Genomic DNA, 22,063 nt, shown 5'->3' on the forward strand with positions numbered 1-22,063 from the left:
CACCAACGCCCCAGCCAAAACCTCTGATTCTTGAGACAAATGATAGCTCACCTAAAATTCTACACCCACACAAACTATCAATAAAGTATACGGATAAGACAGACATTTTTAGCCACTTTTAGTGAGAAGGAAATGTAGACAGCATTTTATCATCTTTGCAACCTACGGACAGAATGCCGAAGTCAGCCAGACCAAGATTGTTAACAATATTCAGCTTATTTTGACTACACTAAAAAGATTCCTGAGTTGAGTCCTACTCCTGGTCTAGCTGCCAAGACAAGATGAGAACATTCATTTCACTGCAAAGAAACACGGAACTTCAGCCTGCTCCTGACACCTAAGTTGTAAAATCAGAAAACAAGAACCAACTGACCCCTGCCCACATTTTTTTAATGTATTTTTTTTTATTATACTTTAAGTTCTAGGGTACATGTGCACAACGTGCAGGTTTGTTACATATGTATACACGTGCCATGTTGGTGTACTGTACCCATTAACTCATCATTTACATTAGGTATATCTCTTAATGCTATCCCTCCCCCCTCCCCCCACCCCACGACAGGCCCTGGTGTGTGATGTTCCCCACCCTGTGTCCAAGTGTTCTCATTGTTCAATTCCCGCCTATGAGTGAGAACATGCGGTGTTTGGTTTTTCTGTCCTTACGATACTCTGCTTAGAATGATGGTTTCCAGCTTCATCCATGTCCCAATGTGCTGGAGAGGATGTGGAGAAATAGGAACACTTTTACACTGTTGGTGGGACTGTAAACTAGTTCAACCATTGTGAAAGACAGTGTGGCGTTTCCTCAGGGATCTAGAACTAGAAATACCATTTGACCCAGCCATCCCATTACTGGGTATATACCCAAAGGATTATAAATCATGCTGCTATGAAGACACATGCACACGTATGTTTATTGCGGCACTATTCACAATAGCAACCAACCCAATGTCCATCAATGAGAACCAACCCAAATGTCCATCAATGAGAGACTGGATTAAGAAAATGTGGCACATATACACCATGGAATACTACGCAGTTCCTGTCCACATTTCTAAGGGATGTGACCTCCAGTACTGAGAGCTCATGCTGCAACTTCAGTAGAAGCAAGTGTGGTAACCCCTCATCTTCTTAAGATTAGCTCACAGACCAGGTGCAGTTGTTCACACCTGTTATCCCTGCACTTTAGGAAGCCGAGGCAGGAGGATCACTTGAGCCCAGGATTTGAGACCAGCCTGGGCAACACAGTGAGACCCCATCTGTACAAAAACAAAAAATCTAAAAATGAGCTGATATGGTTTGGCTGTGTCCCCACCCAAATCTCATTTTGTATTATAGCTCCCATAATCCCCACATGTCGTGGGGATGTAATTGAATCATGAGGGCCGTTTCCCCCATGCTATTCTCCTGATAGCGAGTAAGCTCTCGTGAGATCTGATGATAAGGGCCCTCCCCTTCATCCAGCTCTTATTCTCCTTCCTGCTGCCATGTGAAAAAGGACGTGTTTGCTTCCCCTTTTGCCATGATTGTAAGTTTCCTGAGGCCTCCCCAGCCTTGCTGAACTGTGAGTCAATTAAACCTCTTTCTTTATAAATCACCCAGTCTCAGGTATGTCTTCGCTAATGGCGTGAGAACAAACTAATACGTTAGCTAGGTGTGCTGGTGCATGCCTGTGGTTCTAGCTACTTGGGAGGCTGAGACAGGAGGATGGCTTGAGCCTGGGAGTTTGACACTACAGCGAGCTATGATCATCCCACTGCACTCCAGCCAGGGTGACAGAGTGACACTGTTTCTCCCCCCAAAAAAAAAAAAAAAAAAAAAAAAAAAATTAGCTCACGACTTCACCTACTGAATCCTCATTCACTCTGAGGAAAAGCAAAGCCAGTTTGGTGCCCAGACCACATCCAGCTTTCTTCCCCCTTCAGAGTAGGGAAAGGGCCCTCTCTGAACAATGAGGACGGTGCCCACTTCCCGTCCTGTCAACGGGATTCAGCATCCCACTTAGGGAAGCATACACAGGCTGGAACGCCACAAAGAGAGGCACGGGCAGGGCCTGCACAGCTGCGAGGCCCCAGGTGCCCCAGCCCCGCAGGGAGGCAGACCTGGGGCTGTGGCGGGTGCTTCACTGGCCTGGCAGTTCTGAGGCTTAGACCGGAGGATGAGGATCTGTATTTTTCCATTGGCTCACTCCTTCAACTCCTCACATGTGTGTATAAGGTACTTCAAAATAAAATTTATTTTTTCAAGTGTGAAGGATGTGATTGGATTTGATTCACATTCAAAGATGACCGAGGCCACGGTGAAAAGAAAGGGGCAGGGGTGACGAGGGCAGGCTGGCTCTGGGGGTGGCAGAGCTGAGAGGTCCAACATTAAAGGCTGTTTCTCTTGATCCTTTTTGTAAGGGCAGGACAGTATTAAAGGAAGGAAGAAGAAAAGGGAGAGAAGAGGGAAGGAGAGGAAGAGGAAGACAAAGAGGAGGAGAGAGAAAGATTTCGTCAGCGAGGCAAAAAATAACAACAATGCCCACCACAACTGTCAGCTTCACTGTCGGTCAATAACATGCTAACAGTGTATTATATTTACACTGTTCCTCCAGTACAGGAGCCCCCAAACACTGTAAAAATCATCACTCAGTTAAACATCTGAACATAATCACATGGCTAAGTTGAGGTGGAGGTCTTACTAGTCCAATTTTACAAACAGGGAAAGTAGTGAATAAAAGGGTCAATGATTTGCCACAACTGCTTAAAAGGCTGAGTGAGGACTTAGGTGTCAATAAAATCCAGGAAGCCCACGTCCCCTACTAAATCCTTAAACTCCTGCTGTACCACATTAAGTACATCTTCTATATGAACTTGTACAACTCTGCAGACACGTGCCACCCCAGGGCTGGGAAGCAACTGGATGTCTGCCCGTCACAACCACATTGAGAACTGTTCAAGGACGGCAATGGTGTTGGGTCACCACCCACACTCCACGGGCTTGTTTTGTGATTTCCTTGGATGAACCTGAATGGACCATCCTTGTCCAGAACCTAATATTCTATTTCATGTAAGTGTGAAGTATAATTTTTGAAGTGTAAAGAACTTGGTAGCCGTTTTGGTGGAGATGCATTTCACAAGCCCTTCATTTTCATGTGAGCACCTGGTGGAAGGCCTAGTGCTTGGCAGAACCTCGGGATATCAAGAAAATTCAACCACCACAAGATGAGTCATTTTCTGTCATTTTTACTAAACGTCAAAATCAGACTTGCTATATTTCCTTTTGTTTCTGTAGTAGGAAGTGAGGGGGTGAAAATATTTCCATAGCAATATGCTACAAAGAAAATCAGTAAACCTCAACAATTTTCATCAGCATCTTGTAACACGGGTCATTATGAAGATTATTTTTTTTAAAAAGCAACATGAAACAGATAAAATCTTAAGCATTTAAAATGGAAACTGGTTAAGAAGGTGCCTTTTTCAAGTGGAAAAGGATTTGGTATGGAAAACTTTTTTTTTTTTTTGGAGATTGGCAACTCGCTCTGTTGCCAGGCTGGAGTGCAATGGCGCGATCTCAGCTCACCGTAACCTCCGCCTCCCTGGTTCAAGCAATTCTCCTACCTCACACTCCCAAGTAGCTGGGATTACAGGCACACACCACACGCCTGGCTAATTTTTGTATTTTTAGTAGAAATAGGGTTTCACCATGTTAGCCAGGATGGTCTCGATCTCCTGATGTCATGATCTGCCCACCTTGGCCTCTCAAAGTGCTGGGATTACAGGCATGAGCCACTGTGCCCGGCCGGAAAACTTTGTAGACAGTTTTATTCTCAAAAAGGGTAGATACACTGCTAAGAATCAACATCTTACCTTAAATACTTCCATTGGAAGAGGAAATTTGGCAGCATCAATAAGGGATTTTTCCAGAGTACATTTCCATTCAGAGGCCATCTTCAAAGGATAGATTTCTGTATCAACAGCAAATCACAGAAGAGTTGAAGGACTAACACGCTCTGCCGGGTGGCTCTTTCCTGCATGTTAATTCTCAGGCTTTCCTGATACCTCAGCATGGTCAGTGACCATGAGTGTTCACACCCCATACCCGCCATGAGCAGCCACCTGCTGAAAGGACTTTCTGAAATTAAATAGCAACTTGGGATTCTGCTGTCAGAAATGAAGAATAAACTTAATAGAGCTCTTCTTCAGGGAACATTTGTATGCATTTAGTTGGCATTCTGTAAGTAATTTAATGGTATTAATCACATTAGCAAAAACCTTCAGTCATCCATGGGCCAAAATTCCACATATCACCTAGGAAAGCAATGCCCACTGATGAGGAACTTATTATCTGATACATTTCTAAACTACAAACGACTCTAGTCTGGCATTTGCAGTTATGACAACATATTTTTCACTAAATCTCTAAGCTCTCATCTGCTAAAAATAGTCCCTGTAAGTCAGAAAATTATTAAAAGGTAAATTAAAATTTACCAACCAAGTTTAATATTTACACTTGAAATGTTGCTTAACACACCACATGTTGCCCATATTTTTCCCCAGGTGGTGGGAGGGGGGTCAAGATTTACAGATGGAGGTTACACAGTCTGAATGCAAAATTAAAAGAAAAAAAAAAAAAAACGTTGAGTACTGCTTTTACCTATTGCTGAAACTGCAGGAGAATTTTATGGCCTGATCTCAACATATTTAAGACCTTATCAAAATAGGATTTGCAGAAGCCCTCACTGGAAGTAGATATGTTTATGCCTTCACTATATCAACCCAGCCTACTTCAGACAGACGCTTAGGATATGAATATGAAATTAAGCACAGTTAAAAGGCAACATTAAACCTTTGGGACTATATTTTTAATTTCTTGCATGTCTGCTTTTTAGCATGAAGCCATCTATTTTGATCCTCATAGCTTTTGAACTCATCTTAAGCTTTAAGCCCCTGTTTCCGCAGTTTATTCAGTCATAATTACAGTAAGTATCAGATCCTGCCAGAACTAGCCAAGCCATCGGTGCACTGCCCGAAGTCATTGTTACTTACACAAAGACACACAAAGGGTAATTCACAACCACACATCCTCTGCGTGTGTGCATTGTCTATAATCCTTTCTAGTGTTTCCTGTCTGCTGAACTTTTTTCTTCTAGTTTGGCCTTTCTAAATTCTTCTTAGTAGTAGCTAACGTAATTGGGAACACTCAACAGGGCCTCAACACACACTTCTGCGGAGACTGAAAGAATGGGGCCTCTGATGTCCACAGTGAGAAGGGGGCACTCAGGAAGACATTGCTTATCACAGGGTCCCCAGAAGTAGGCACAGGGACCAGTTCACAGAGCCCCCTGCAAGCTACTCCATGAGGGCAAGAGGGATACCTGTGCACTTGGGCAAGCTCATGGGCACTGCATCCAAACCACAGAGAGACAGGGGGCCACTCAAGGGACCCCGGGGAGCAAAGCCTTGAGGACGCCAATGCAGGATCAGGAGAGAAATTGCCAACAACAGGCTGGAGCTCCTGATGGGACAGGGACCATGAACACATGCCCCTTTCTAGCAAGCTGGGCAGGCAGACGGAGAGTTCAACTTGGGCATGGTAGGAAAAGGACCAGCTCACAGAAAACAATGGGGATTTCCAAAGCCTGCACCAAAGAAAGAATTTGAAATCCCAACAGGTGCAGAAAGGAAAAGCATGATCTACCTGGCTGACACCTTTGGCCCCTTGCTTCACAATCAGGACTAGTTATACCCTTGACCCTTGATGGTGGTCTCTGAATGGGGGAGGAATGCCCGGAGACAGAGGAGAGGGTAAAAGAATGGTCAAAAAAACACCATCATTGGGAAGCTGAGGTGGGTGGATCACTTGAGGTCAGGAGTTCAAGACCAGCCAGGCCAACATGGTGAAACTTCACTTCTAATAAAATTTAAAAAAAAAAATACAAAGCAAAAACAAAAATTAGCTGGGTGCAGTGGCGGGCACCTGTAATCCCAGCTACTCGGGAGGCTGAGGCAGGAGAATTGTTTGAACCCTGGAGGCGGAGGTTGCAGTGAGCTGAGATTGTGCCACTGCACTGCACTTTGTCTCAAAACAAACAAACAAACAAACAAACAAACAAAAACTTAAGGCCAGGAGGAATGGAAATCCAACATGACCAGGGTTAGATCCAAGCTATGAGAACTCATGGAGGGGATGCCCCGGCCCCAGTGGGGTTGCCTGCACGCTGGCCCAGGAAGGCGGACCAACCAAGTCATCCCTGATAAATGAACTCCTCTGTCCACTGGATGCCATCTCTCCTCCTCCACACCAGAGACAAAGGTAACAAGAAGCCCAGGTGCCAGGTGGGTCCTGCCTCTGTCCTACAACCTGAAGATTCTCTGTTTCCTTTCCAATGGTGTTAAATCCTGGAATGAACCCAGCCCACAGCAAGGCAGACTTCTTTCATGAAAGGGTGAAAATCAGCTGCAGTTTTGACAGCGTGACACAACTGGCAGAGAACAACAGTCCCCGTGTGCATTCCGTGAGATGGAAGCACGCTGGTTATACTAGCAAGTTAATGGACAACAAATAGTACCATTCAAAGAACATCGACCATTTTCTTAAAATGATCGTGTTGCAGATAACTGAATAAAGTAAATCACGCCAGTTTCTGTTTCTGGGAAGGTCATGAGCAATTAAAACATGTCCCGATCCCTCTGAAACTAGAAGCCTACAAGAAAAACGAGGCAATCTCCTTTTGTGCAAGGGTTTGATGGGGCATTTCCTAATAAGTGCCATAGGAAGCAGGAATGTATAACATCATCATCAATAAACAAAGCCCTAGAGAAACAACTCTTCTTTTATCTACCTCCCTCCAAAAAACTTCTGTGTCCTTCTGCTCCTCCAGGTCCTACCCAGTGAAGAAAGATGAATCTATGTTGTTAAAAGATAGTAAACATCAGAGAAAGTCTTATGGACTAAATGTTTCTCCCCACAATTCTTACTTGAAGCCCTAACCCCAAAGGGATGCCTTTGGGAGATGATTAGAGTTAGATGGGGTTATGAGGGTGGGGCCCTCAAATGAGATCTGTGTCCTTATAAGAGACACCAGAGTTCTCTCTTGATCTACTATGTGAGGACACAGTCAGAAGGCGGCTGTCTGCAAACCAGGAAGCGAGCCCTCCCCGGACCTCAACTACACTGGCACCCTGATCTCACACTTCCAGCCTCCAGATCTCTGAGAAGTAAATGTTTGTTGTTTAAGCCACAAAGCCTGTGGCATCTTGTTATGGCAGCTTGAATAGATTAATGTAGTCCAACTTACTTTTGGACTAAGTAATAGTTCAGGCAGGAAGTATTTAAGTTGGATTCAGAAACCCTGACTCCAAGATCTAAAACAAGCACTAATAAAAGGGGGGGAGGGGGTGATAAAATAATTTTTATGGAAAAAAACAAGGGAATAAATTCTAGAAATAGAGAAGGAAAAAAAAAACTCAAAAAGTTTCATCTCCTTAGCATCTGCAAGAATATCTAAAAGTGTATCTTATTTTCTAAACATCCAGAAATAGGAGAGCAGGTGGGCTTCTTAAATGACCCTAACCTCAATGACCTACTTACACTCCTTGGAAAACCAAAGTATAACCTTAAGACTCTGATCACAGATTAAATGTCTAGAAAAGGCCAATCTCTTGATATACATTACACCACTCAGCAGCCCAGCAAGATATCCTTATCCCCATGGTACAGGGTAAGGTGGTTTCTTTCCCCTCGTCCTTCCCCAAGCACCAGAATGCTATTTCCTCTGATTCAGGGCAGAAAGAGAAAGGCTCAATGGCCCTATGTTTCTCAGAGGTGGAGAGTATAAAACCTAGTCCCTTTTCCCAGGTTTTTGAAGGCTCACTTCCTAGCTACTTTCTATGACCCATTTCTCTTCTATTTTGCTGAACAGTTGAGAAACACTGTGCCCTTTAAAGAGTAAAACGAGGGCCGCATGGAGTGGCTCATGCCTGTAAGCCAAGCACTTTGGGAGGCTGAGGTGGGCAGGTCACCTGAGCTCAGCAGTTCAAGCCCAGCCTGAGCAACATAGTGAGATCCCATCTCTACAAAATAAGAAATTAAAAAATTAGCCAGGGATGGTGGCACATGCCTGTAGTTCCAGCCACTTGGGAGGCTGGGATGGGAAGATCACTTCAGCCTGGGAGGTTGAGGCTGCTGCAGTGAGCTGAGATCATGCCACTGCACTCCAGCCTGGGAGACAGAGTGAGACCCTGCTTCAAAAATAAATAAATAAATAAATAAATAGTAAGTAAAACTAAAGGACGATTATTTTTAACAATGGTGGTGGTGTTAGCGGGAGCGCACAGCAGACGGTCCCGGCAGCAGGGAAGAGCTCGTGGGGAGTATGCTCATCTCCACACACCCCCCTCCCACTGGACTTCTCCCCATCGGTCATGGAAGCAGAACACTTTCCAGTGCCTTCATGGTGTTTGGGAAAATGAGAAAATTGGCCTAGTATTTTCTATGCAGGTATGAAGTTTTATTCTCACCTAGATTCCAGTTAAGGAAGTGGTGCTACCATGTAAGTTACACAAGTCACCGTGGGACTCGAAATCAATTTAGACAAATACAAAGGACTAGAATCTGTCCCCATGTGTATAACAGTACAGCCTCTCTTCCCGGGGATGCTGTTCTGCTGAATAATGTAGCAGAATCCAGTTTCCATCTTGAAACTACTATATCTGAGGAACTCAAAATCACACTTTGAGTGTCTTGTCACTTTTTAGTTTCTTCTTCCTGTACATAACCTTTCCTGTTGATGATTTAAATATTGGGGAAGTAAGTTCTTGATGATGAATGTCTTTTCCAGAATATTTTTTTTTTCTTTTCACGGGGTCTCACTCTGTCACCCAGGCTGGAGTGCAGTGGAGCGATCTTGGCTCACTGCAGCCTTCTCTCCCGGGATCAAGCGATCCTCCCACCTCAGCCCCCTAAGCAGCTGGGACTACAGGTGCATGCCACCACGCCCAGCCAGTTTTTTCTATTTTTTGCAGAGACAGGGTTTCACCATGTTGCCCCAGCTGGTCTCAAACTCCTGAGCTCATGCGTGAGCCATCGTGCCCTGCCTGTTCCAGAATCTTCAGGGGCCCCTAAGAAGTCTTCAGTTAAATGAACAACTCATTTCCAGAAAATGCTAAGACAAGTAAACACAATTTATTCATATATCATAAAGACCCCAAATTATCTAAAGAGAGAGACAGCTCATAAGCAAATATTTCCTAAGCTTCCACGGAGGCATATTCCATTCCTGCTTGTGAGCGTGAGTCCCATACTTCCCAGGAAAGAAACATCACAGAGAACATAAGAGGCCACTAGTCATCCTTTGCTTTGCTATAAATTTGTACACTGGCAAGTAGATACTGCTGCTAAAATTTATAAAGCAATTAGATACTAAGCAGAGATTTATACACACAACTTTACGCACAAAGTAAATTTTTCCTTCTGGGTTATGAATCCCAGGGCAAAGCTGGGCTTACATCCTTCTTCACAACACGACAGGCTCTTTGTTTGTCATCAGAGTCAAAAATTACTCAGGATAGAGATGGAGGTGTTGGCTGCTTCTCAACATTTTGACAGCAATAATACTAATAAAATACCACGTTACACGTCTCTATGCCTATCAAACTTAACGCAAATGCAAACACACGGGACACAGGACCAGGAAGTGTTTTCAATTAGAGCCTCTGAGTGACAGAAAAGATAAATATAACTCTTCTCCTTCATGTACTCAACACTAACATCGGCAACTAACATGGGAGGAAATTCTCTGGTGATTTTAATAAAGCAAAGAGCCATGTCCTTATTCCAAATACACCTACAAAACTCACCGGAATGAAAATTACCAATTTCTGAAAAAATACGTATTTCTTCCTTGGCATCTCTAATTCTACAAGAATCCGGTATTTCTGTTCTGAGGTTTCCCATTCAAAGGCCGGTAAGAGGAGGCAGCAGGGGGAGTGGGGTGGGAGGGGCCCAGCACCTGGGAATCTGAATTGCATTGCCTGTCCCCTAAAACAGGGGACCTTAAACAACTAGCTGAACTCCAGTCTCAATTTTCTCTACTGTGAAATGAAATTCACAACAAACATGCAGCATTTTTTTAGAATCAAAACAAACCATGTACCAGATGTAAAATCACCTGGCACATGGTAAACATTCAAGAATGGTTATTTTGTAAATACTCAGATTTTTAACCAGGTAGGTATGACAGAGAGCATAAGGCAGGATTCTTTCCAATTAAGCCTCTGCAAAGCCATTTGACAGTGCATTTGAAGCTAACTAAAATCTTACATGCCAGGAGAAAACATGATGATCTATCTACTCAATGCTGCTTCTTGGTCAGACTGGATTGTGGTTTGGATATTTAGATGGATGGATGAATGGATGGTCAGATAAATAGATGAATGCTGATGGATAGGTGGATGAATGGATAAATAGATAAATGGATAGATGGGTGGATGAGTAGGTGGATGGATTGGTGAATGGACAGACAGAGAGATAGGTACACAGATGGCCAGAGATTTTGGAACCTACTTACAAGACTATCAAAATTCCTAAAGAAAAACGTGGAGAATATCCTCAAGTCCCAATCTACTGTGTCTTTCGTTTCTGAACCAGTGATTCCCAAGGAACTAGATCAACTTCCCTAAGGCCTCCAACACTGCTTTCGCCTTTGAGAACACTATTGATTGAGGTCTTAGGTTTCAGTCTCCATGGAAAGCATTGTGAAGTTAAAGTGCTTAATATTCACATACTCAGATATAAAAGATACCAGAGAGCTCATACATTTTCTAGAAACACATCCAGGAAAACATCACATCTTTTTCTAAAATACTTTACAGCAGCAAAAGCTTTGGCCCTTACCTGAAGGTGGGTCCATTCTGTATTTATTCTCTTGACACCAACCAACTGGTCGAAGTCTGTAATCCAAGTAAAACAACCACTGGTCATAGGATTCAGTGTCCTCCAATCCCACATAGCGAAGGCGTAATCTTCCTCCAACATTTTCAATCACACTAACTATCCAGTACTGAAAAGGGTTCTGGGAATCCTGAAGTTCTATTAAGGAACCAACTGTAATGAGGTCTATAGGGCCTTTCCCTCGCAGAGGCTGTTTAAACAGAAGCAAAACTCCTTATTTTAAACTTTATTTTAAGGTTCTCATGGAAACAGATGACAGCAGAAGATAATATTTTTTCACACCATCATCCAAGGTACTGGCGAACAGTCTGGCGTTCCCTCCACCCCATCCTTGCCCAGCCCATGCCCCGCCCCTTCCCTTTCCTCCCTCCCACACATCCATGTACCCCATTCCGTATCCAACAACAAAAAAATCACAAGTCAATAGAAAATAACAGTTTGTGCTAAGTTCTCACCAAACAAATCACCCTTCCCAGATAAAATTGCTTTTGTTAACAATCAGTATGCTTTTAAGAAGAGTTCTACCCAAATTTGCCTGGACCTAGAAAACATGTGGTAGCAAACAGTCTACTTTTCCAATAGACAGATATTTCTAATATACAGCATTCAATTTACACCATGACTGTTTCCCAGACATTCATCTTACTCTACTGGCCGCTACTCTAATGACCAAAACGCTCTCATACTTTGATTATGTGACGAAGGCATGAGTGTGTGTCAATGACATGTCTAACACACAGTAATGATCAGCTAAATTAGACTACTATGTAAAATTATTTCTACACTTAACCTGATAATTGATTTAGAGAATGTATAATTACTGCCCCTTCTAAGAAACCTTCTTAGCATATGATAGCATATGAAAAGGGTGTTTGTTCAGCCAGCTTTGTAGGCAAATATGTTTTAGAAAATTAACATAGTGAGACAATTTGTCCTTTTGAAAGGATGAACTATCATCATTTTGATTTGTTAATGAACAATTAAAATAGTATCTCTAAAGATATATAACAAATACATCAGGCAAAATCTTCACAAAACAAAACCCGTTAACTATATTAGACAATGATGTTCTAAAGTGTCAATATCATTTATGAAAAGAGGGAAAGTTTAAGGTTAAGAGAATATGATACTGTCAAAATCCACACCTTATTATTTATTACTTGTTATTCATTAAGTTTTCCCCTTTTTAGGGGCATTCTTAAGAAAAACAGACTAGGTAATTCACTAATTACTTATGACACAGTGCCTTTCTCTTCCTGTTGCATTATATAAATATAAATACTAAATACACATACTAAAATGTTTCAACATAAAATTATTTTCAAATACACCATCAAGATTTCAGATTAAACTATGTTTTCTTCAATACATTAAAATTTCCTTGGCTACAATGAAATACGATCTGCCATTTCTCCTCTTGTTTTTACAAGAGAAGTTAATTCAATTATTGGTTAATGTGTGTATGTTCAAATCTTGGGGTTATGCATCCGAAACAGAACATTTAATAGAGCCACTTATCAATGTACTCCAAGAGACTATATTAGCACATACATAATCTTGTCACCTGTTCAAAACAGTGATTCTACAGGAGTTGATTTATATTCACTCATATAGCAAAGAGGCTTAAAGGTATAGGACAGTAGGAAGACATCCTAGCTTCACAGTATTTTAAATCATACTGTGATTTAAAAATTGGATTCACATAGAGCAAATTTTCCATTTGCTGATTGCATCACAGGGGAAGTTTCATCAATGCCATTCAAATCAGTCACCTAAGTAATTCAGGACAAAAGAGGAGGGGAGGCTATTTGGATGGCAGTGTCTGCGGAAAGCACGCATCTGCTGAAGGATATATGCAAAGGTGCTGTCAGGTCTGAGCTCACGTAACTGGGGTGCTTCAGAGATACATTAGATGTATAACAACAATACATACACCTTCCAGAAGGTTGGCGGGTGCTGTCCTCGAACCGGTCAAGTCACGTATGAGAAATTCTGTCCAGTCTGTGTACTTCTCTTTGATTGCTGGCAAGACAAAGGAGAAAAAAAAAAACCAAAAACACTTCAACACAGCAGCAAAGTATCCAATCAACTTAAAATCACAGCAGTTTTCTCTATGTAGGTTTGATTTCAATGTTTTTCTTAACTTTCATCACCATGCTTAAGTAAATGCTAAAACTGAGACCGAAAATGTGTCTCTAAGTAGCAACTTGACACATACCACATGCCTGGGCACCAAGGAGATGAAAGAATCTGAAGTCTTACACCCTATTTAGAAACTTTTCACAAACCACAAAGAAATTATAAAGTGTACAATTCAGGAGGTTCCAAGAAGAGTGAGACCAGTGAGGCTAGGGAAATCAGAGAAAGGCTTTCCAGGTGGGAAAATCAAACCAGGCCCCGAATTACATGAACAGTTTATACAGTTTCAGAAGAAGGAATTTGCAGACAGAGAAATGGGCACAAAATAACAAGAGGGTGGACTGAAGGTGAAAGGGAGAAATAGAAAAATGGGGAGAATAAGTAATCCCCTCCATATCTATGGGTTCCCCATCCCTGGGTTCAATTCAACCGAGCATCAAAAATATATGAAATAAAATGCATCTTTACTGAACATGTACACTTTTTTTTCTTGTTATTATTCCCTAAAAACTCCAATGTAACAACTATTTACATAGCATCTACATTGTAATAGGTACTATAAGTAATCCAGAGATGATTTAAGGTCTGCAGGAAGATGTGCATAGGTTATGTGTGAACTATACTATTTTCTGTTCGAGACTTGAGCATCTGCAAATTTTGGTATCCTTGGGGGTCCTGGAGCCAATCCCCCAACAGATCTCAAGAGACGACTACACAGTAAATGGTCAGGCTAGAGCACACTCCAAGCGCACAGCACTGGGAAATAATACTGAGTGGTAGGAATAAACTATGGACAGCCCAGGAAGTCAACATAGATGCTTAACAAACAGGACATCTCTGTATAAAATGAATCTGGCAATAGTATAAGGGTTTGAATGGAAAGAAAAGAGTCTAAAAGCAGGGAAACTGAGACTGTTCCAGTTATCCAAGTAGAAAAGTGATAGGACTCAAAATACGGGTGACAGCCCTGTGAACAAGGAAGGAATGTATTTGAGGCATCTTTTTTTTTTTTGAGACGGAGTCTCGGTCTTTCGCCCAGGCCGGACTGCAGTGGCGCGATCTCAGCTCACTACAAGCTCTGCCTCCCGGGTTCACGCCATTCTCCTGCCTCAGCCTCCCGAGTAGCTGGGACTACAGGCACCCGCCACCGTGTCCGGCTAATTTTTTGTATTTTTAGTAGAGACGGGGTTTCACCGTGTTAGCCAGGATGGTCTCCATCTCCTGACCTCGTGATCCGCCCGCCTCGGCCTCCCAAAGTGCTGGGATTACAGGCGTGAGCCACCGTGCCCGGCCAAGGCATCTTTTGAAAAAGAAGTACCAGACTGTGGAGGGCAACATTCTACAAGTGCTTAGAACCCAAGACCTGAGGAAAGTATATCTCTTTGGCATGTCTCCCAAGCTACAGATCTCCAAAGGCCCCACTGGGCTACATCCGCATCCCTGAGGGACCTGAGCCTTCCCAGGTCACCAAGAGATGGATGTGCAAAGTCAGCATAAATGACAGCAAGACCCCAGCCCCAGATTAACCAACCACCACAGCCAGCTCTCCATGTGGGCAGCCCGGGATCCACCCAGGACTTCACTCAGCCCCCATTAAAGGTCCAAGACCCAAGTAGTTTGTGCATTGTTTAGGTTCTTCAAAGGTTGGATGCAACCCTTCTGGCTCAAACCTAAAGCAGTGAAATTACTACAAAAGGGAAGTTGGCCATAAGGGTGTGGGGGAGATCTGGGCCCCAACGGGGGATCCACCATCACTGGATGCATGACTTTGAATAATTTACTCAATTTCTCTTAGACTCTTTTCTAGCCAATCAAAGGGTGCCAGGTTGCTAATGATATTTTGCTTATAAGGGGTGTTCTAAGGACTAAAGGAGAGACATACGCAAATAAAATATAACCAACCCAGGCACACACCAACCAATTAATAAGTATTAGCTCTTGTTTTATTATAAACATGTACTAAATTATTACATATATCTTTGTAATCTGCTGGTTATTGATTATTCATACCCATGACATCTAGATTGAAACTTCCAATGAGCTTTCACAGAACAGCCAGTAGAATGGAGGCCAACATACAAGCCAAACAGTAGCCGAACCTGCTGCTTTATCACTAATGTGCCTCTCAGTCAACATCCACCCACACGCAAGGATGATCTTCAGACCAAGAGCAAAACCAACATGCACGGAACTCAGGCAAACAAGGCCGAGTCCAGCTTTACCTTATATGGCAACGTCTTAGCCTCACCCCGCTTATAATAAAGAATAACTGATCTGTTTGTCCACTTTTATCGCTAGATTTTTTTTCTCAAATAAAATGTCACCTTCCTTATTTTATACATACATACTCACATGGAAATACAAACACAAAAACATTGTATGCTCAGCACCTTGGGAGGCTGAGCATAAAACTGTGTTCTTGTGTTCTCTTCCTTCATTATAAATGTAGTCATCATTTTTCAAATGCTACACCCTTTTTAAAAGTGGCCCTCTTGCATGGCTAGGGTCACTAAGATGAAAACAAAGATACACAAGCCAAATGAACTAAAATCTGGACTCACTTTATGCTTTACAAAGACCTTTAATTTACCCTCTCTGTTTTGTTCCGCCTAACAATGCTAACAGGTGCTTCTTCTTCACTAATTCTTGCCCAAGTTCACAGAAAAAAAAACAGTGGCCAGGTGCGGTGGCTCACACCTGCAATCCCAGCACTTTGGGAGGCCAAGGCGGGTGGATCGCAAGGTCAGGAGTTCAAGATCAGCCTGGTCAATATGGTGAAACCCCATCTCTACTAAAAATAGAAAAATGAACCGGGTGTGGTGGCGGGTGTCTGTGGTCCCAGCTACTCGGGAGGCTGAGGCAAGAGAATCCCTTGAACCCAGGAGGTGGAGGTTGCAGTGAGCCGAAATCGTGCCACTGTACTCCAGCCTGGGCGACAGAGCGAGACACTGTCTCAGAAAACAAAACAAACAAACAAAAAACAACTAGAAACAGCCTCAAGCCCCTAAGTGTTCAGAGCCGAATCTCACACGGAGTCTTTCCAGTAGATTTTCTGATTCTCCAAAGCTTTTGCAAACAGATAAATCAGTAATTTAAATTGCAGGCATGATGGAGATAATATGAAAATGACTCACATAAGTTTCAAGATTAGGACAAAATATACAACTGTACCCCATAAATATGCATTTCCTATCTCATTACAAAAGAAGAACAATTATTATAATCCAGCGATAAATGGTCCTATGCCTAACACAGGACGTCTATATCCACTACAGGAAGAAAGCTCTATTTTCCACAGGGTTGTTTCTAACATGCGTATGATCCAAGTTAACATTTAAGTGAAAATTTTTAAAATATGCAAACACCCTATGAAGTCACTGCATAATGCTGAAATTTAAACTATCAAAGTCATAGCAAGGGCGCTCTAGGGACAGCTCTGACATTTACATCTTGCAAGCCTCAAGTTCCCAGAGGTCCTATAGTTTTCCTTTATATGTGTCTGCACAAGACTCAAGCAATCTTTTATGAGCCACAGACTATCTAAATGAATTGCTCTCCATGGAAGATGTATCTATAAAGCCATAAACGTATACAGACCACTTTAGGTTAAAAAGTAGAAAAGAAACGTTCTCAAGAATCTTGCTAATTTTATAAGAAAAACTGTATCAGTCAACATTTAGCTCTCAAAGCTCTAAATGTTCAAATGTACCATAAACCTATTACAATAAATATTGCTATAAAATAAAAACTAAGTATAACCAATTTACAATTCCTAGTCCATGGAGTTACCTTAACCACTGATTAATTCCGTTAAATTCTGGTAAATAAAAGTTGCCTTGCAATTCCTTAGAATTCATTGCAATGGAAGCTAATTGGCATTGCTCAGTGTGACCATTTAAACTTCTAACTAGAAATTTTAAAACTATAAACTTTATTCTGCAGCACGTCTGTCTTCCAAGACTCCAGCTCAGCACTCTCAGCTGTAAGCCAAATCCTTGTCTATGATCATTATCTTATTCTTCAAATTGAAGGACCAATTCACACATGAAACATCAGGAAACTCAAAACCTGCCCTGCGCCCAACTACGGCATCAAAGGTGAACTCTATGGCAGGAAAGAAATGATCAGGGAGAAAAACACTCTGCAATTTCAGGGGGAAGAAGGTTTACGCACAACTTGGTAATCATCGCTCATGCTTTCAACTGATAAAGGCAAATTCCTAGAAAGTCATAAGAAACAAACAAACAAAAAGAAACTTTTTACCACATTCTCATGAACATTTTTTCAAGGTTTTACTTAGTTATAATATTATATAAGCATTCCACTATACCTTTTAAAAATCCAAGTTCCATTCCACTAGTACCTCATTTTGGAGAGGTGCCCACATCACAGTGAAGGAAGGAATCATGAACTTGGGTTTCAGAACTCAAGTTCTGAGCTTGAGTTACACACACATATGCTTCTTGAGGACATTTAAAGATGGACCCAAATCCCACAAATGCTTTATTAGGATTATAAAGCTGCCGAGCTGGACACGGTGGCTCACACCTGTAATCCCAACATTTTGGGAGGCTGAGGCAGGAGGATCTCTTGAGGCCAGAAGTTCAAGACCATCCTGGGTAACACAGCAAGACCCCATCTCTACAATTTTTTTTTAACTTAGCTGGGCATGGTAGTGGGTGGCTGTAGTCCCAGCTGCTTGGGAGGCTGAGGCAGGAGAATGGTGTGAGCCCAGGAGTTCGAGGCTGCAGTGGGCTATGATCACACCACTGCACTCCAGCCTGGGTAACAGAGTAAGACCATGTCTGTAAAAAAAGAAAAAGCAAGCAAGCTATCTACAAATTGAGTCCCATATAAAGGCAGAAGATTAGCATCACTTTTTCAGAATTTGGGAAAATACCATTAATGTTGGATTTCAAGCCCCATGAAGTGCACATCCACGTAGAGTCCGAAGCCGGGTCACCTCTCAGGGATGTGACCTGTGTAGACCGGCCTGTGAGTACAAAGCCCTTGGTCAGGGCTGCCCATGCAGGCAGATGATGAACAAGGAGACCCATGCTGGGGTCAGTAGGACAAACACTGTCAGCCTAGGTTCCTCAATGCCTTCCCACGTCACAGTAGAACAGACAGGTCTGCTGAGACCAGCCGCCCCATGCCTACCCATTCTCTGAGAGATGGGGAGAGTAATTACAATGAAGAGAAAGGCCATTTTCACTCAAACACACTCTAGCCCACAGGAAGGGAGTTTGAGTCCCATCCCTATGTGCTAGCGTTTAAACACACAGGGTATTTCATTTTTTGTTGTCTTTCTGGGCAATTTTCTGAACTTACTTCCAATCAACTCTTCTTTGAATTCATTCCATGGGTCACAGTTTTCATTTGCAATGTTTCTTTCTTGCTTCTGGTAGTTCCTTCCTTCTAAAACGTTTAACAAGATGCCCTTTTCAAAACCTCTCATTACGGTAATGAGAGGTGTTTCTCCTCCCCTATTCCCCGGGTCCTCTCTGATTCCTGGGGGCTGTTTTGTTGTTTCTTCATCTCATCCTGCCCTCTTTGATCAGAAGCTTTCCTGGAGTATCTGGCCAACAATGGTCATGCATCATACTTAAATATGAAACAACAGAAACCTTGGAGAGGCTGGTGTCCTGGGCAGAGGGGTCTGACACAGAGAGTGGGCATTGGAGTAATTCCCCTTCTAAGAAGCCGCCTTCCAAACTAGCAACAGGGGTTCTCCCCAGACAATTCAGTCCATTTCTTCAGAGATGAGGCAGAGGGATAAATATCTGGTTTCTAGTCCTTGGTTGTACCCACGGCAGGGGTGGAAGAAGGACAGAATCCGTGAAGTGATCTGACTATAGGCATCCCACGGAACCCTGTGATTTTCACCCCCTGTGGGACTCCCACCCACCCAGCATTCAGTCTCCAAGGTGAGCCTCCCCAGCTGCAGCCCCCACACTAATTCAGTAGTCACGGAGCCTTATCAGCTTCCAGGCTGCCAGAAACATTGTGAAATCCCTTTTCCATTCTGGTGGCCTTTAAGTTCTTTGTGTTGTTGATATATGTACTTTTTATTTTTCCGCTACCATTTTAATGGGGTCTCTGGAGGAAAAAGAGATAAATAAGAGTGCTTAATCCACTGAAACTCCTCCCAGCTCACAAGAGAACCGAGCCTTCTCAACGAGACATCAGGTAGCAGCCTTTGACTTCTCAGGGGAAGACTTTTTTAACACTGACTTTGCTAAAGAAAAAAGGAGGCAACAGTAGACCTTGAATGATAAATGGAAGCACTTGCTCTTACTATTAAGAAAAAATGATGACAGAGTTCTTTCCCTTGGAGATTTGTAAAGGAGAACCTACATTAATTTTTCATATAAGGTTCAAATTAGATTGTTCCTACAAACAAGAAGATAGATCATAAAATGATTCAACAGGATTGACAAGCTCCTAGTGCTACCTACTAATGAGGTTCAAACACATAGATAAAAGTATTGCTGTCTTTAATAATGAATGTAACCCAGATGAAGATATAACTTGTGAAGAATGTCAGAAAAATTACACTTACACAGACACACACCCCTTAGCACCTGTCATATAAAGATTGTTGGAGGACGAGTTTCATTTCAACCTTTCAAAGACTTTCAGTTGTAAAAATACACTTGTATGATTAAGAAAAGAAACAGTATCATTTTGTTGTAAAGAATAAGATTTAGGTGGGGCGCGATGGCTCATGCCTGTAATCCCAGCACTTTAGGAGGCTGAGGCGGGCGGATCACCCAAGGCCAGGAGTTCAAGACCCATCTCTACTAAAAATACAAAAATTAGCCGGGCATGGTGGCGGGTGCCTGTAGTCCCAGCTACTAGGAAGGCTGAGGCAGGAGAATTGCTTGAACCTAGAAGGTTGCAGTGAGCCGAGATCGTGCCACTGTACTCCAGGCTGGGTGACAGAGCAAGACTCTGTCTCAAAAAAAAAAAAAAAAAAAGAATAGGATTTAACAAAGACATTATCTAAGAATTGTTGGAAGCAAATGACACAGCCCTGTCACAGTAATGACATTAGGGCGAAAGGAGTCTCACTCTATCTGGAATGCAGTGGTGTGATCTCGGCTCACTGCAACCTCCACCTCCTGGGTTCAAGTGATTCTCCTGCCTCAGCCTCCCAAGCAGCTGGGATTACAGGCACCCACCACCATCTCCAGCCTCAGCTTCCCGAGTAGCTGGGACTACAGACACGCCCTACCACATCCAGCTAATTTTTGTATTTTTAGAAGAGACCGGGTTTCACCACGTTGGCCAGGCTGGTCTCGAACTCCTGACCTCAGATGATCTGCCCGCCTCGGCTTCCCAAAGTGCTGGGATTACAAGTGTGAGCCAACGTGCCTGGTCAAAGTATTTTTTTAAAATATGAAGGTAAAGCTAATGGGATTTGCTAATGGGCTGCAAGAGAAGTAGAACACAGAAATGTCCCTGAGGCTTTCTGGCCCAAGCACTTGAAGAATGGAGTTGCCCTTTACTGAGATAAGGCAGATTCAAGGGATGCAAATACCAAGGGCAAGCTCCACTGGCCCTCACAGTCGTTAAGATCATTAAGATGACTATGAGATACTGCATCACAGCTAGACTGCATAATAAAGAGACCCAAAAACACAGCCACAGAGGTGCAAGCACAGTCAAAGTTCCTCTTTCTCTTTCTCTCTCTTTCTCTCCCTTTCTCTCTCTCTCTCATCCAGGGCAGGTGATATAGGGTGACACAGAGCTCTGCTTCCCAAGATATGTTAGGAGCCCAGGGTCCTTCAATCCTGTCACTCTGCTCTAAGTGGGGGCAGAGAAACAGATGGTTCAGCACATCCCGGCCCATGGAAAGAGGGAAAGAACATAAGTAAAGATGAGCAATTTCCATCTCATCAGTGACGCTGATGTATATCAGTGATGTATATCGCAGACATCTCTTCCTTGCTGGGCATGGCCACATCTCATAGTAAAATAGGACCCCAGGAGTTCTCTGGAGCAGTGAGCTAGGACAGAGCCCAGCTGGAGGTACTGAACCCACATTCATTCAGGTTCCCCATGAAATATGTACTTCCCCATTGCTAGGGTAGGGGAAGGTACTGTAGTTACTGCTTATCCCTTAATATCATGGCTGTTTTCTATGCTTACAAGAAAGGAGACCCACAAAATGGAAGGATCCTTCCAATAAAAAGCATGCAAAGGTTCTTAACTCATCAACAGGTCTGGGATGGACTCCCCAGGGATTACAAGCCCATACAATGAAATACAAGGCTGTGAAATACGTCTGAGTGTGTATGCATATGTCTGTATGTGCGTCTATGTGCGTGTATGTGTATGTATATGTGTGTATGTATGTGTATATGTGCATGTGTATACATGTATTTGCATATGTGTGTGCATATGTGCGTATGTATATGCGCATGTATGTATATGTGTGTGTGCGCATATGTGTGTGTGTATGTGTGTCTGTGTGTGTGGGTCTAAGACCTCTTCCAAGAAGCTTCATTGGATTCATCAGATTCTCAAAGAGCTCCATGACCCCGAAAGGATTACGAACAACTACTGCATAGAAAATGTTATTACATTAAAATGTAGCTTTGGGCTGGTCACGGTGGCTCACGTCTGTAACCCCAGCACTTTGGGAGGCCAAGGCGGGTGGATCACCTGAGTTCAGGAATTCGAAAGCAGCCTGGCCAACATGGCGAAACCCCGTCTCTACTACAAAATACAAAAATTAGCCCAAATCAACAGAATATACATTCTTCTCAGTGCCACATGGCACTTATTCTAAAACCATAAAAACCCCAGAAGAAAACCTAGGCAATACCATTCAAGACACAGGCATGGGCAAGGACTTCATGACAAAAAAGCCGAAAGCAATTGCAACGAAAGCCAAAATTGACAAATAGGTTCTAATTAAACTAAAGAGCTTCTGCACAGCAAAATAAACTATCATAAGAGTAAAGAGGCAACCTATAAAACG

The 22,063-nt window shown here is 42.8% G+C and overlaps 1 protein-coding gene across 10 annotated transcripts in view; it reads right to left on the reverse strand.

Moving 5' to 3' along the window:
• The window catches only part of SFMBT2 (Scm like with four mbt domains 2), a 250,273-nt gene that overhangs the window by 113,241 nt on the left and 114,969 nt on the right, over positions 1 to 22,063 (reverse strand). For 8 of the 10 annotated variants that reach the window (XR_008492091.2, XR_008492092.2, XM_054436982.2 and 5 more), the window contains exons 5-7: positions 12,869 to 12,957; positions 10,879 to 11,125; positions 3,852 to 3,949 (exon numbers count right to left, since the gene is read on the reverse strand). Coding sequence is in view for 8 of the 10 variants with exons in the window: in XM_054436982.2 (XP_054292957.1) it covers positions 3,852 to 3,949; positions 10,879 to 11,125; positions 12,869 to 12,957 (434 nt within the window). In the remaining 2 variants the exon portion in view is untranslated. Of the gene's footprint in view, positions 1 to 3,851; positions 3,950 to 10,878; positions 11,126 to 12,868; positions 12,958 to 17,404; positions 17,490 to 22,063 lie in introns of those variants that run through there. The other 2 variants (XM_054436988.2, XM_054436991.2) reach the window with 2 other exon arrangements.

The sequence above is a fragment of the Pongo pygmaeus genome, chromosome 8 (genome assembly GCF_028885625.2).
Source record: "Pongo pygmaeus isolate AG05252 chromosome 8, NHGRI_mPonPyg2-v2.0_pri, whole genome shotgun sequence".
In the NCBI taxonomy this organism is placed as follows: domain Eukaryota; kingdom Metazoa; phylum Chordata; class Mammalia; order Primates; family Hominidae; genus Pongo; species Pongo pygmaeus.